Source organism: Cavia porcellus, unplaced genomic scaffold, assembly GCF_034190915.1.
Source record: "Cavia porcellus strain 051 isolate PalLab524CR breed Dunkin Hartley unplaced genomic scaffold, mCavPor4.1 scaffold_17, whole genome shotgun sequence".
Taxonomy (NCBI): domain Eukaryota; kingdom Metazoa; phylum Chordata; class Mammalia; order Rodentia; family Caviidae; genus Cavia; species Cavia porcellus.
Genome location: NW_026947500.1, coordinates 44,212,908 through 44,225,649, shown reverse-complemented (window position 1 = coordinate 44,225,649; position 12,742 = coordinate 44,212,908). Strand labels below are relative to the sequence as shown.

The 12,742-nt window shown below is 46.5% G+C and overlaps 1 protein-coding gene across 1 annotated transcript in view; it reads right to left on the bottom strand.

The window, feature by feature from the left end:
* Positions 1 to 12,742, bottom strand: part of Ptprj (protein tyrosine phosphatase receptor type J) — a 104,371-nt gene that overhangs the window by 9,714 nt on the left and 81,915 nt on the right. Inside the window, exons 11-22 of the mRNA XM_063227950.1 lie at positions 11,134 to 11,427; positions 9,572 to 9,703; positions 7,857 to 8,067; positions 7,625 to 7,749; positions 6,731 to 6,818; positions 5,168 to 5,209; positions 4,603 to 4,611; positions 4,411 to 4,498; positions 3,432 to 3,522; positions 2,161 to 2,234; positions 1,939 to 2,073; positions 1,181 to 1,300 (exon numbers count right to left, since the gene is read on the bottom strand). Of these exons, the coding sequence (XP_063084020.1) occupies positions 1,181 to 1,300; positions 1,939 to 2,073; positions 2,161 to 2,234; positions 3,432 to 3,522; positions 4,411 to 4,498; positions 4,603 to 4,611; positions 5,168 to 5,209; positions 6,731 to 6,818; positions 7,625 to 7,749; positions 7,857 to 8,067; positions 9,572 to 9,703; positions 11,134 to 11,427 (1,409 nt within the window). The remainder of the gene's footprint in view (positions 1 to 1,180; positions 1,301 to 1,938; positions 2,074 to 2,160; positions 2,235 to 3,431; positions 3,523 to 4,410; positions 4,499 to 4,602; positions 4,612 to 5,167; positions 5,210 to 6,730; positions 6,819 to 7,624; positions 7,750 to 7,856; positions 8,068 to 9,571; positions 9,704 to 11,133; positions 11,428 to 12,742) is intronic.

Genomic DNA, 12,742 nt, shown 5'->3' with positions numbered 1-12,742 from the left:
CTGGATGTAAACTGCAAAGGCTTAGACGCAGCCCCACATCCATGAGTAGAGATCACAGTGTCTTCATGGCACTGCCTCTCTCAAACACCCTTAAAAAGAGAGAAAGGACACAAACCTGACTTCCTGAAATGTCTGCATGGGTGAAATGATTTGGTTGTCACTTTGGGGGATAAAGAAGCCAATGCACTTGTTATGGCTTGTATCTAGATGTCCCCCAAAGCCTCATGTGGTCCTAAGGTTTTCTTAGAGGTTGCCAGATCTAAAGTGTGTGATGCTGGGATGAAGGGTGTGTGATTACTGAGTCAGTCCACTGATTGGGTTGGCATAGTTCTGGCTAAGATTAAGGATGTGAGTGCTACACCTGTCCTGGGGCGGGTAAGCTGCATACAACATAAGGGACAGAAAGAGTTTTGTCTCTCCCTTGCCAGCTTTTACTGTCTTCTGCCACCATGAACTGTTGCTCCTCTGCTATATCACCCTGTCTTGGAGCCAGTCAATGATGGACTGAAACCTCTACAAACTGTCAGTCAAATAAACCTCTCCTCCTTTAATTTTGGGTGTCAGATATTTTGAATCAGCAACAAGAGAAAAGTTACTAAGACTAAGTTATGCCCAGGAATCCTACTACATTGATGCCTTGGTTCACGAATGCCTCTGCTCGTGAACAATTTGATTCGAGAACAGCAGCATTCACCAAAATTTTCCTTCCATTCCTAAACTCTGCGTTGGCTGATGGACAGGAGAGCACCGTCTTCCTCAGAATCATGGAATGAATTAAGTTTGTGAACCGAGCCCAGCTGCATGCATCTGTTATAAACTGCTCCTGACAGCAAATGGCCCCCCCGATGCCATCTCCCCAAGCAAGTAATTCAAAAGGCCTTGCCTCATGACAAAAATTCCATGAGCAAGTCTCCTGGGAATGGAAGGAAAGGAAGGGCTACTGCTAGAGCCAGGCCCTTGAGATTCACTTTCCTCAGGAAAAGTGTGAAATTTCCCTCAAGATAGCAAAACTATGGGCTGCTTGGAGTACACATTAAATGGATTGCTTTATTGTGTAGAACACAAAGTGAGTATTTCTCTAATACGTAAAATAACACATTGGTTAATAGTAACTTAAAACACACCCCAAAGTTCATAGATCACAATTCCTAAGATGCAGCCACCATGGCCTCTTACTTACATTTTTCACTGTGAAATCTCTGATGGTCCACTCTGGGAGAACAATTTCTGCTATCATTGCCACAGTTATGTCCCCGTAGTCCTGGGCCTGCTTAGAAGGCCAGTACTCTTCACATTTGGTCTAAAGTAAAATTGCATTTGTATGAAAACACACAGATCACACCACCTGCCATTGACTACACACTCAAAAGCAAGACCAGGGGAGCCAGGCATGGTGGTGCACACCTGTAATCCCAGCACTCAGGAGACAGAGGCAGGAGGACTGTTACAAGTCTGAGGCCAGTCTGGGCTACACAGTGAGTTCAAGACCAGCCTGAACTACTTACTAAGACCCTGTCTCAAAAACAAAAAGGGAGAGCAGGTAAGGAACCTGGCATCGGGGACTGAGTCAGGCCCCTGCCTGGGAGCTCTGTACTCCTTAGAATGGTTTGCTTGCTTTCAATTTAAAACTCTTACAACTCTTTGAAAATGGGAAGTTTTCTCATAAAACTCAGATCTTCCCATGCCGCATCATCATTTCTGCATGAAAACTGATTTCAAGCCAAGCAGCAGCTCACCCTGGACCTGGGTCATAGTCACCACTCCTGCTATTTGCTATCCCAGCAAGGGCATTAAAAGACGGAAAACAAATTTCTAAGAATAAAGATACCCATGTTTGAGAGTAGTATTTTAAGAAGACAAAAGTTTTCAAAGATACTTAAAGACCTTCTAACATAATGAGAACTAATTTAATATGAAATTTTAAAACAAAAAACTTACCCTTCCCTGTTCAACACATTTGGTCAACATAACAATGGCATATACATTTTTCTCCCAGACCATACGCCAAAAATCTTTCAAAGTATTGACCAAAGGCCCTTGTGTGGCAATAAAATCTCTCTTGGAATGGTAGCCCTGAGGACAGAAGACACAGATTCAGCGTCAAGGGCACAGAAGAAGACACCACGAAAGGCTCATAGCAATGACCTGGTGCCCACTTACAGGCATGTAGTTGGCATTGATGTAGTCGTCTGTGGAATGGGTCTGGACTGAAAGCTTGACACGAGAAGTATCATCTGAAAAAGACGAAAGGACCTTGTTAGAAACAAATATTTCAGGGAAGCTGCACCCAGAAAAGAAAAACATACTTCCCCCTGTTCTACTTTCCAGCCACCATGACCTGAGCATCTCTGCTGTGCCAGGCCCTGTCCACCATGAAGTTCCTGCCTTGGAGCCGACCAACCATGGACTGAATGTCCTGAGACCATGCACCAAGTTAACCTCTCCTACCTTACACCATGGGGGTCTGGTGCTGTGTCTTGACAGGGAAAGCTGACTGATACACCCGCCCATCTCAGATCAAACAAGCTGACTACTATCAGCTGCCATGCTGGTCCACCATGAGCAGAGAAGAGATTAAGCAAGTTTGCTTTTTCCCCAAAAAACTACCCTACAAGTGTTTACCCTGTTTTACAGATGAAGGAACCTATCACAGATATATCTGGACAAACAGAAAGAGTGACTACCAGCCTGCTCTTCCCACTTCTATCCAGAGCTGTATAAACTGAGGAAGAAGAGCTGAGAGATAAGGTAGATACACGACACACAGCCCACGGTTCATAAATCTTAATGTCCCCTTAAAGCCTTAGGCACTCATCAGTGGGGCTTCTGAAAGGTGGCAGAGTCCTGAGGATGCTCCAGCTAAAGGTGACCTTAGGAAGCAGGGCAGGGCAGGGAGGGAGGTTACCAGGGACCCGACCCGGATGTATACACCTCTCTCACTGGCTCTGCCCCTCTCTCTCTGCTTCCTGGCCACCATGAGGAGAGCAGATCTCCTCTACCAGACCCCATCCGTCGTGCTCTTTCTGTGCTAGAGCCAGCCAATCATGTACTAAAAATGTCAACCGAAATAAACCTCCCCCCCTTTGAGTTATGGGGGTGTCAGGTGTTGTGTCCCTGCGATGTAAAAGTAACTCACATAAGAGCCCAATTCTATCCTTTTCCCTGAATGAGACTCTCAGACCTGGCCCACAGCCTGGTTTTGCCATTATTACCTGACCTCAGGAAAAAGAAATCATCTCCACATCAGTTTCCTTATCTGTAAAATAAACCTCCCACTCCCGACTTGTGCACAGGGAGGTTGTGAGGATTAAATTAAGGGTCACGTCCCTCTGGGCAGCACTTGGCATATGACAGGTGACTAATGGACGGCTCTCCTTGACTGTCACAGATGTGACAGGCAGACGGGGACGTGGCATGGGATGCTCACTCACAGGGCAGGACATTGTTGTAGCGATTCTTCCCTCTGTTCTCAGCCAGCTCGGCAGCGTATTTAGGCAAACTGATTCCAACCAGCTTCAGATCCTGAAAGCAAGAATAAGAAGTTGTTTATCTATTTAGCCTTCAAGTACTATTTACACCAGGTAGAACAGAGTGGGGATACAGAGGGGTGAGGGTTCACTTGTGCCCCCTGAAACAAGCTGAATTTCTAGCCCCAGGAGGGCCCTCATGGGAAATTGGGTCTTTGCAGATGTAATCAATTTAAAACGAGGTTACACAAGCAGGGGACCCTGATCCCATGTGGGCAGCACCCACACAGGAGGAAAAGAGGCAACAAGATGTAGGCAACAAGAGGAGACACCTCGGGGAAACAGAGGCAGAGACAGGAGTGCCCTGCCACAAAACAGAGGGCACACAGCTACCAGCAGCTGGACCTGACGGGCAGGGCCCAACCACAAGACACCCGGGAAGGGGCCGGACCCAGCCAACACCAAGATTGGGGATTTCTGGCCTCTAAAGCTACAATCCCTCTCTATTGTTTAAAGCACACATCTTATGGTACTTTTGTTATGGCAGCCACAAGAAAGGAACCCAAAGATTTAAACAAAGGCAAAGGACAAAGCCATGCCTAATTGTAATCCCAACACTCTCGAACTGAAAGCTTAATCCCAGACTGGGCAACTCAACAACACAATTAAAAAATAAAAAGCAATGGAGATGTAGCTCAGTGGGAAGGCCCTGGGTTCAAAGCTCAGTACCAGAGAAACAAAACAAAAACATACAATTTGCTAAAAGCCAGGGTCAGTGGGAGCACTCAGGGGCCAGAGTGGGGCTCCAGGCAATGGATACGAACTTCTCCCCGCTCCAGGCGTTGCCCAAACCCAAAGATTCGCCGTAAGAGAAAAACAGTTCCCAGCATTCAGAAAGAATCGCAAAACAATGAAAAACACACACGATACTACAGCCACGTACTTCATACTCCTCCGCAAACCCGCAGTTGGAATCAGCCTGCTGCTTCTTAAAATAAGCCTCAAAATTCTCCACTCTGATCAACTTGGACCTAAGGGAGCAAAACAAGCTGTCAGGATTTTCTTTACATTCACAGAGTGTGTACTCCAAATAGAGAAATCTAAGTTACGTATAAAAAGTAAAGAAGTTACTTACTTTTTAGGTCTTTATCACAGGAAGGGAAAGAAAAAAAACATAATCGATTAGAAAAAGTCATTTGTTTAGGAAATAAATATCTTCCCAGAGTAACAAAAACCAGCCTCTGATGGGGGAGGGGTCAAGGAGCAGAGGTGAGAATATTATTATTTATCAAACACCGAAAATGGAATCGGGAAATTCGTCTCTGTTGTATGAAATAGTCGTATTTGTGAGTTTTACATAACTTCTGCCCTTCCTTAGATCTTGATAATGCTGTCAATTTTTTTAAATCATAAAATCTGTATTACCAAATACGCTATATTCATATACCAAGCCCTGCCCCCCAAAATGAAGGTAACTATGATATTTGCAAACACCTACTATTAAATATGTATGTAAAAGTGTAGAAAATGGCAAGGGCTCTTGCTTCAGGAAGTCAATATAAATCACAGGTCCCTTACTGCAAAATGAAACTACTGAGAACTCCCAGGTGATCGACCAGGAAAATGACAGCAAGGTCATGACAGTATGGTCACAGAACAGACCCGGAAAGTGAGTCCTGACCCTAATTCTAGAGACTTACTTAATTTGGGAAAAGGACACGTCACTGTTCTTTGCATCTTTCCTGTGTTGAAAAGAAACAAAAGGCCAGTTAGACGCAAAAAGCTTCCCTCTGCATCTCCCCCTCCAGTGTGTCTAACAAATGCCTTTCCCCAGGCACTGGCTCACTCAGCTTAAGGGTCAATCAGCAAAAACCAATTATGAAGCTGTAAACCAGTCTCTTTTTTTCTATCACAAAGCAGTCTTCCTGCAGCCAGCATTAGGAATTTCCTTGTAGTATGCATCAGTGGCATTACCTTACTGTGAAGCAAGGCTTTTTATTTCCTACTGCTTTGGGGAAAAGCTTAATACATTATTGTAGTAAATCAGACATTGTATTAAATCCAGTGTGGGTGGGGCACCTAAGCTCTCTGATGTTGCTGGCTCAACTCTATCCTGGGTGTAAAAACTACTTTCTGAGGGGCTGAGGATTTAGCTCAGCAGCATAAGCACCTGCCTTGCAAGCAGGCAGTCGTGAGTTCGATCCCCGGTACCAGTAAAAATGAAAAAGACACAAAAAAAAAAAAAAAAACTACTTTCTGAAAGAGAACTTGGCAACATTTATGAAAACTGAAAATTCGTACAACCGCAGACCCAGCGGTTGTCCAGCTTGGACACCCACAGAGATTTGGGCAGAAGGGTTTGTAACTGTGGCCCCCAAACTGAAAACATCCAGTAAATTGGTTAAATAAGTGATAGTACTTCTACAAGGTTAAATACTCCATAGCCACTTAAAAAGAAGATGAAATGAGTAGTTATCTGTAGGTGCTGAGATGACAGATCACTTTTTTCTGTGACAGTATTTTGGTTTTTGTTTTTATTTACCACATGTTATGGTTTAGATCTAGAATGCCCCCCAAAAGTGTTCAGAGGTGGGCTTCTGGAAAGTAATTGGGTCATGGGGATGCTGTACCCATCGTGAACCTCTCCATTAGTGATTCAGTCACTGAATGTGCTGTGTGACCTGGAAGGATGTGTCACTGTCCCCTGGCTCTTCCCTTCTCTGTCTGCTTCCTGGCTGTGATGGTTGAACAGCTTTCTTCTACCAGGCCCCATTTCTGCCTTGGAACCAACAAACCATGGACTGAACCCATTGAAACCATAACCCAAAATGAACCTTTCCTCCTTGAGGTTGCAAGTGTTAGTTATTTTGTCCTAGCCAGAGGAATGTGATGTGTGTGTGTGTGTGTGTGTGTGTGTGTATCAAGCATCTTTACTCAGTCATGGACTCGTAATTCCAAAAAGTAAATCAGAAGCTAATGCCAAACTGTACTATGAGCACTGTCCACAGCCCTGGCAGGGTCACAGAATGCTGTGTCAAGCAGAGAGTCCTTGTTGGCAGCAAACAAATCCCAATGGATACACAGGCTTCACATGGGCAGGGAGGAGGGCAAGCAAGGAAGGAAGATTGCCACACCATGAGCACTGTGGACCATGGGACACAAGTGTCCTCTGTACCACTCATCACAGAGCTGTGAGAGTGTGTGGAATTTCCCACAAGAAAAGCTTCCCTGAAAAGCAGAGGATCATACATAAGCAATGTCACCTTTTCTTTCTCCAGAAGATGAAGCCTCCCACAGCCACAATGACCAGGGCACCAAAGATGCATCCAAACACAGCTCCACAGATGACACCTGGGGTTGAAACACAGGCACCTGGTGAAGGATCCAAAGGGGCCACATGGACCCACAGCAGAGGGCTGGCGGATACATGTGTACACATGTGTGTGTAACACACATGCAAGGCATGCATACATGGGAGTTACACACCATGGCACTGGACCCCATTCTTCTGGGATGAGGTGGAATCTCAGTATTGTTTTAGATTGCATTTCTCAAATGACCAGTGATAGTGAACATTTTTTCTTGTATTTATTTGTCATTCATATTTCTTCATCTAAGAAGTGTGTATTCATCTCAGATGCCCATTTTTGGATTGCATCTTTGAATCTGGGGCCCTAGTTTTTTCAATTCTTTATATGTTCTAGTAGGAATTTCTTTCTAGTAGCCAAAAGCTACCAAGCCTGAAAACCTAGCAAACAAGCCCATCAATTAGCCTCTGGCCTGGGGTTGAGGGACGTACCCTCTCTAGGTCCCAGTAGTTCCCCTGTCACTTAGCTCTGCAACCACGGATAGGAACAGTGACACCAAGGCCACAATCTCAGGACTGCAACTAAGCCACTGTGTGCCCAGGCGAGTTACTTCCCTTCTCTGGGCCTTGGCAGCCTGTATCTAAAAGGAGGTTGGAAAAGAGAATTCCCAAGTCTCCCAGGACTGCAAATGCTGAAGGAGTCTGTAAAGGAAAAGTCATGCTAGGTACCTGGCACGTGGGCCCAGGGGTGAGATCAAAGAGCCAAATAATGAAGGGTTAAGAAACACAGCTGCCACAGAGGACCTCACCAGGGATGTGAGCTGGGGCCGGGACTGCTGTCCCCCTCTACCTGGGTCCTGAGGCAAGAACACAGCCTTCGAGTAGGGGCTGAAGGACACGTAGCTCTCAGCCCCATTGATGAGTCTGTCATGCTGAAGGCTGAAGCTGATGTTGGTGAAGCCAGCCACACAGACCCTGCGAGGACAGAAAACACGCTGAGGATGCTGGTCCACATCCCCACCACAGAGGACAGCACTGAGCACAAACTGCTCAGGCAAGCCTGCAGGGACCAAAGGCCTCACCGGTAGGAGCCCAGTGGTTCCAGTTTGCCATTGTGGTAGCCCTCCGTGATGGACTCATTGCCGACTTCAATCTCGTATTTCAAGGTTCTGGTTGAGCGCTGGGACGGCACCTCGTCCTCCGTGCATATGAGGTATGTCACATAGGTTTTTGAGGTGCCCTTTTTGAAATCGGCATAGGTGTATCTCAGAACATCTGGAGTAGGGCGGTTGGCTAGGGAGGCACACAGAAAGCAAACCTTCAGTGACAGCAGAGACTTGGGCTTGCACCTAGCTAAGTGACGCCACCTCAGGCAGCCTTGATGCCAGGCTCTGCCACCGTTAAATTCTCAGTACTTCACTTACAGGTGTTCATTTCACCACTATGAATCCCAACGCATAAGCTTATCATGCCCATTCTCCAGGAAAAATAAAAAAAAAAACGAAGGTTCAAAAAACCAACAGGACCTTGCCCAACATCAGTCAGCCTGCCCTTGGGATGGGGTAGGATTCCCTGTCCACCCCGGGGGCCCAGGGCCTGTGGTTCTGTCAATCACATGCCAGCGCTGGGCAGCTTCATCACCCTGTATGATCACCTGCCCTCTTCAGTAAAGGTCTACACTTAGGCTTTGTTGGAAAACAACGGAACAAAATAAACGGACCCAAGATAAGAAGAGAAAATAGAGACAGCTGGACATCTTTTTTGGTTTATTTGTTTGCTTTTGGTTTTTGAGACAGGGTCTTACTATGCAGTCCAGGTTGGCCTTGAACTCATGGTGATTCTCCTGCCTCGGCCCCCAGAGTACTGGGATTGCAGGTGTGCAACACTTGCAGGCTCAACACCACTTTTTGAAACTGAGGCAGGTTTCTGACATCAGCAAATGTCTACCCTTGAGGATCCCCTCACTGCTAAGCATATTTGTCCCTTTCTTCCTTATGGACACAGGAACATGTGGCAGAAGGGCCCTGCCTGTACACATTTAGGTTAAAGAACTGCCCCAAACACCACGATTTGGCACTTTAGATCCAGGCCTCTGCAAAGCACTCGCACTCAGCTTTCAAGACACATCCTAAAATCGTATCCTTGTGACCAAAGATGCCTCCGCAAGATGCTAGAAGAAATGCAAACCAGTTTTGTTTAAGAAGTCACTACGTAAGGACCTGTGTGTGTGTGTGTTGTATGTGTGTGTGTGTGTGTTTGTGAGTGTATGTGCGTGTGTATACATGTCTGTACATGTGTCTTGAGTGTTGGAAACAAAGTTGGGAGCCATGCCTAGTGGTGCATGCCTGTAATTCCAGCATTCAGGAGGCTGAGGCAGGAAGATCACTGTAAGTTCAAGTGACAGCAGAGACTTGGGCCTGCACAACTAGCCTGAGCTACATAGTCAGACCTTGCCTCAAAAAAAAAGGAACAAAGCTGATTAAAACTAACATTTCCACCTAGAAAACCTAACGCTGTAAGAGAACTCCAGTGCAAGGCCAGCAGGTCTGACCCCACCTGCATAGGTCAACAGCACAGAGGGGAAGCCACACTTGTGCCTCTCATTTCTCCTGTGACTGTTCTCACGCACATGGCAGAGTGAGAATTGGCTGGGACCTGGACCAAAGCCAGAAGCCATAGGCGCATGCGCCCTGCCCTCCAGCCCCGTGGACCCGGATGCTACTCTGCCAGTCTGACCGCCAGGGGCCTGATGGGGCCATGTTGGGTCGCTGTGCAGACAGTGCGGGCACCTCCTTACCCTCTCCAGTGCTGAGGACGACGGCGTAGGCTCTGATGGGGCCGTGGCTGGCTTCAAACCCGCTAAACTGGACTCTGACCGAGTTGTGGGTGATTGATGTGATGCTCGGGGGACCGTCGGGGGCAGGAGGTTCTGGAAGGAAACCACACTTGCACACTGAAAACTATATGACATTGATAAAGGAAATCAAAGGAGACACAGAAGGAAAGAAATCTCATGTTCACAGCTTAAAAAAATTAGTATTATTGAAATGTTGAAAGTACTCAAAGTGATCTACAAATTCAATGCCATTTCTCTTCAAAATCCCAGTGGCATTTTGTACATGCACAAAACAAAACAATCCTAAAGCTCACGTTGTGAGTGGTCTTGAGAAAGCAGCACTCACACTTTTTGATTTCAAAATAGATTACACAGCTGACCTAATTAAAACAGTCTGACTCGGGCCTGTGGCTGTAATTCCAGCACTTAGGAGGCTAAAGCAGGAGGATCCTGCCACAAGTCTGAGGGCAGCCTGAACTACAATAGAGAGACCCTGTCTCAAAAAAACAAATAATAATTAAGATGTGTGTTGGTGCATGTACCAACACCCCACAAGGAATGTGATCGGTATGTCCTGTAATCATTTACCAATAAAAATTTTAAAAAGCACAGGGCATGAAAAGATTAAGAGATTCCCTGAGTAATAACTGATCTCCTATTTCCCAAAGCAGCTCAGAACTTGTTAATATGGATTCCAAGGAAATGTTCAGTTTGTCTGAATATCTGGTCGTTTATTCCTTTCTGAAATACATTGGTAATGTTAATGCAGCGATAATAGGAGGAAAGAAAGAAAAAACAAGTGCCTGTTTTGAAGCAAATATGGTGAAGCATTTACAAATAAAAATAGATAAAGATCAGAACTTGTTTCCAAATTACCCTTGAAGAAAAGAGAGGAGAGAATGTAAACAAACACTATCCAGAGTTGGGCTGGGCATATGAATTCCATCACACTGCCCTCTCTTTTGTGTAGATTTGGGTATTTCTATAAAAATGTCAGTTTGGGGGGAAAGGATATAGCCCAGTGGCACAGCGCCTGCCTGGCAAGTACCAGGTCCTGAGTTTGAGTGCTGGTACCAAGAAAAAGTCATTTTTGAATGCAATAAAGGAAATGCTTACATAAAAGAAAAAAATGGTAATAGGTTATTCTGGGGTTTTTTTTTTTTGTTGTTGTTGTTGTTGTTTGTTTTTTTTTTTGTTTTTTTGGTTTGGCTTTTTGAGACAGACTTGCTATGCAGTTCAGGCTGGCCTTGAACTCACTTTGTAGCCCAGGTTGGTCTCAAATTCACAATAATCCTGCTGCCTCAGCCTCCCGAGTGCTGAGATTACAGGCATGAGCCACCTCGCCTGGCTCGATGGGTTATTCTGTACAGCAACAGATCCTTTCAGAATGAAAAGAATGAGTCTGCTTTTTCAGCCTGGGTTTCTAGAGAATTGGATCCCAGTCTATGCCAATAAAAATAAGTATCTCAGGGGAAGTAAAGCCGGAAGTGGGTTCCAGCCAGGCGCACAGCCCCGGAGCTCACCTGTGATGCCCGTGAGGCAGGTGTTTTGGGCGGCAGCCGCTGTGGCCCCGCAGGACTCCGTAGCAATGCTGATGTTGTACCATGTGGAGTAATTCAAACTCGGGACTTCGGTCCTACAGTCGGTGCTGTTATCTGGGCAGCAGCCCTCCAGGTGATACACTGTATTAACCGAGGTCCCACTGCTGAGCCCCAGCTGGAAGCTGATATGGTTGCCAGGAGGGCGGCTCCATGTCAGGACCAAGCTGGAGTTCCGGGGAACCGTGTGACAATGAAAGGAGACCACAGGGGCAGACTCTGCAAGGCAAGCATAGCTGTCCTGAGGCTCTGGATACTCAGGAACGCAGGCCAGAGGGAGACAGGTGGAGTGTGGGGTGGAGGAGGCAGGGCTGAACCCAAATCTTGCTCAGCTGTGAGGGGTCAGGGGACACTGGGTGTCAGCCATGGCCTGAGATGCCCAGCACAGAACCGGGTCCCAGGAGCAGGGACACACTGTGACTAGGGCCTGTCTGGGGCCCTCCTGGCAACACTTTGGAGCAGGGTAAGGTTCACACCATCCCACCTTGCAGATAGTAAACTGAGGCTTGAGGAGAACAAGAACCTCATGAAAGTTGACAGGGAGCAGAACTAGAGCCCAGGTTTTCTAAATCCAAGTTCAGGGTGATGGCTATGCACATACATGCTGGATAATCCAGGGTAAATGGTATCAGTGTCTTTTTCTTGGAAGTGGGGTGTCAGACAGTAGTTTTAATGATGGCCAACACCACAGTGATGTCAATGGGAAACTGTTAATACCAGGGGTATTCAGATCATGCTGTGAATCTTAAGGTTTTAACCATGTATTACAGTCAGACACACTGCCATGCCCCTCTCATCCTCCCCTTTGCTTCAAACACAGCTGGCCCATGGTTCCTAGCACTTTCTGAAGCAGCTCTGGAGTGTTCTTCCCTGAGTGTCTTTAGGAGGCATGATCAAAAATCTGGTGAATGCAATTTGCACAGAGCCATCCAACAAAAAAGGCAGGCTTGTGAAAATGTGACACTGTGTCTTCATCCACCTCAGGCACCATCTCTGGCTCTTCCCTAAAGTCAAAATGACCATAAAAGGTGAACCTTTTGAATCAATTCAGGACATCAAGGCAGCCATGACAGGGGTTTGCAGAACTGCTTCAGAAAGTGGCAAGAACAATAGGGTAAATGTGTTCACTGTGAGGGGGGTATGCTGAGGAGGCTTCATGACCATGTGTCTTTTACTATAGTAAATTCTTCCTAATTTACATATTCACCATCGCCTTCCATCATGCCATGTACACTGGGTGAGAGGTCATCATTAGTGTCTCAGAGCCCTAGGGCAAGGTTTGCTCTGTTGCATCATGGGCTGCAGTTCCACACCCCCCATCTTGGTGTCCCCATCAGCAGCTCTCGGTCCCCAAAACCTCCACACCTCCACACCCCAACCCTGACCTGGACGCTGGTCTGAGTGCTGCCCCCTGCTGTGGGCTGCAGGAATTACAACCAAGCCAGGGAACAGTGACCAGGCTCGCAGAAACCAGAGCTAGAAGTCTAGAGCCAGCAGACAGAGCCTGGGTGACTCAGAGCTGCTAACATGAAAA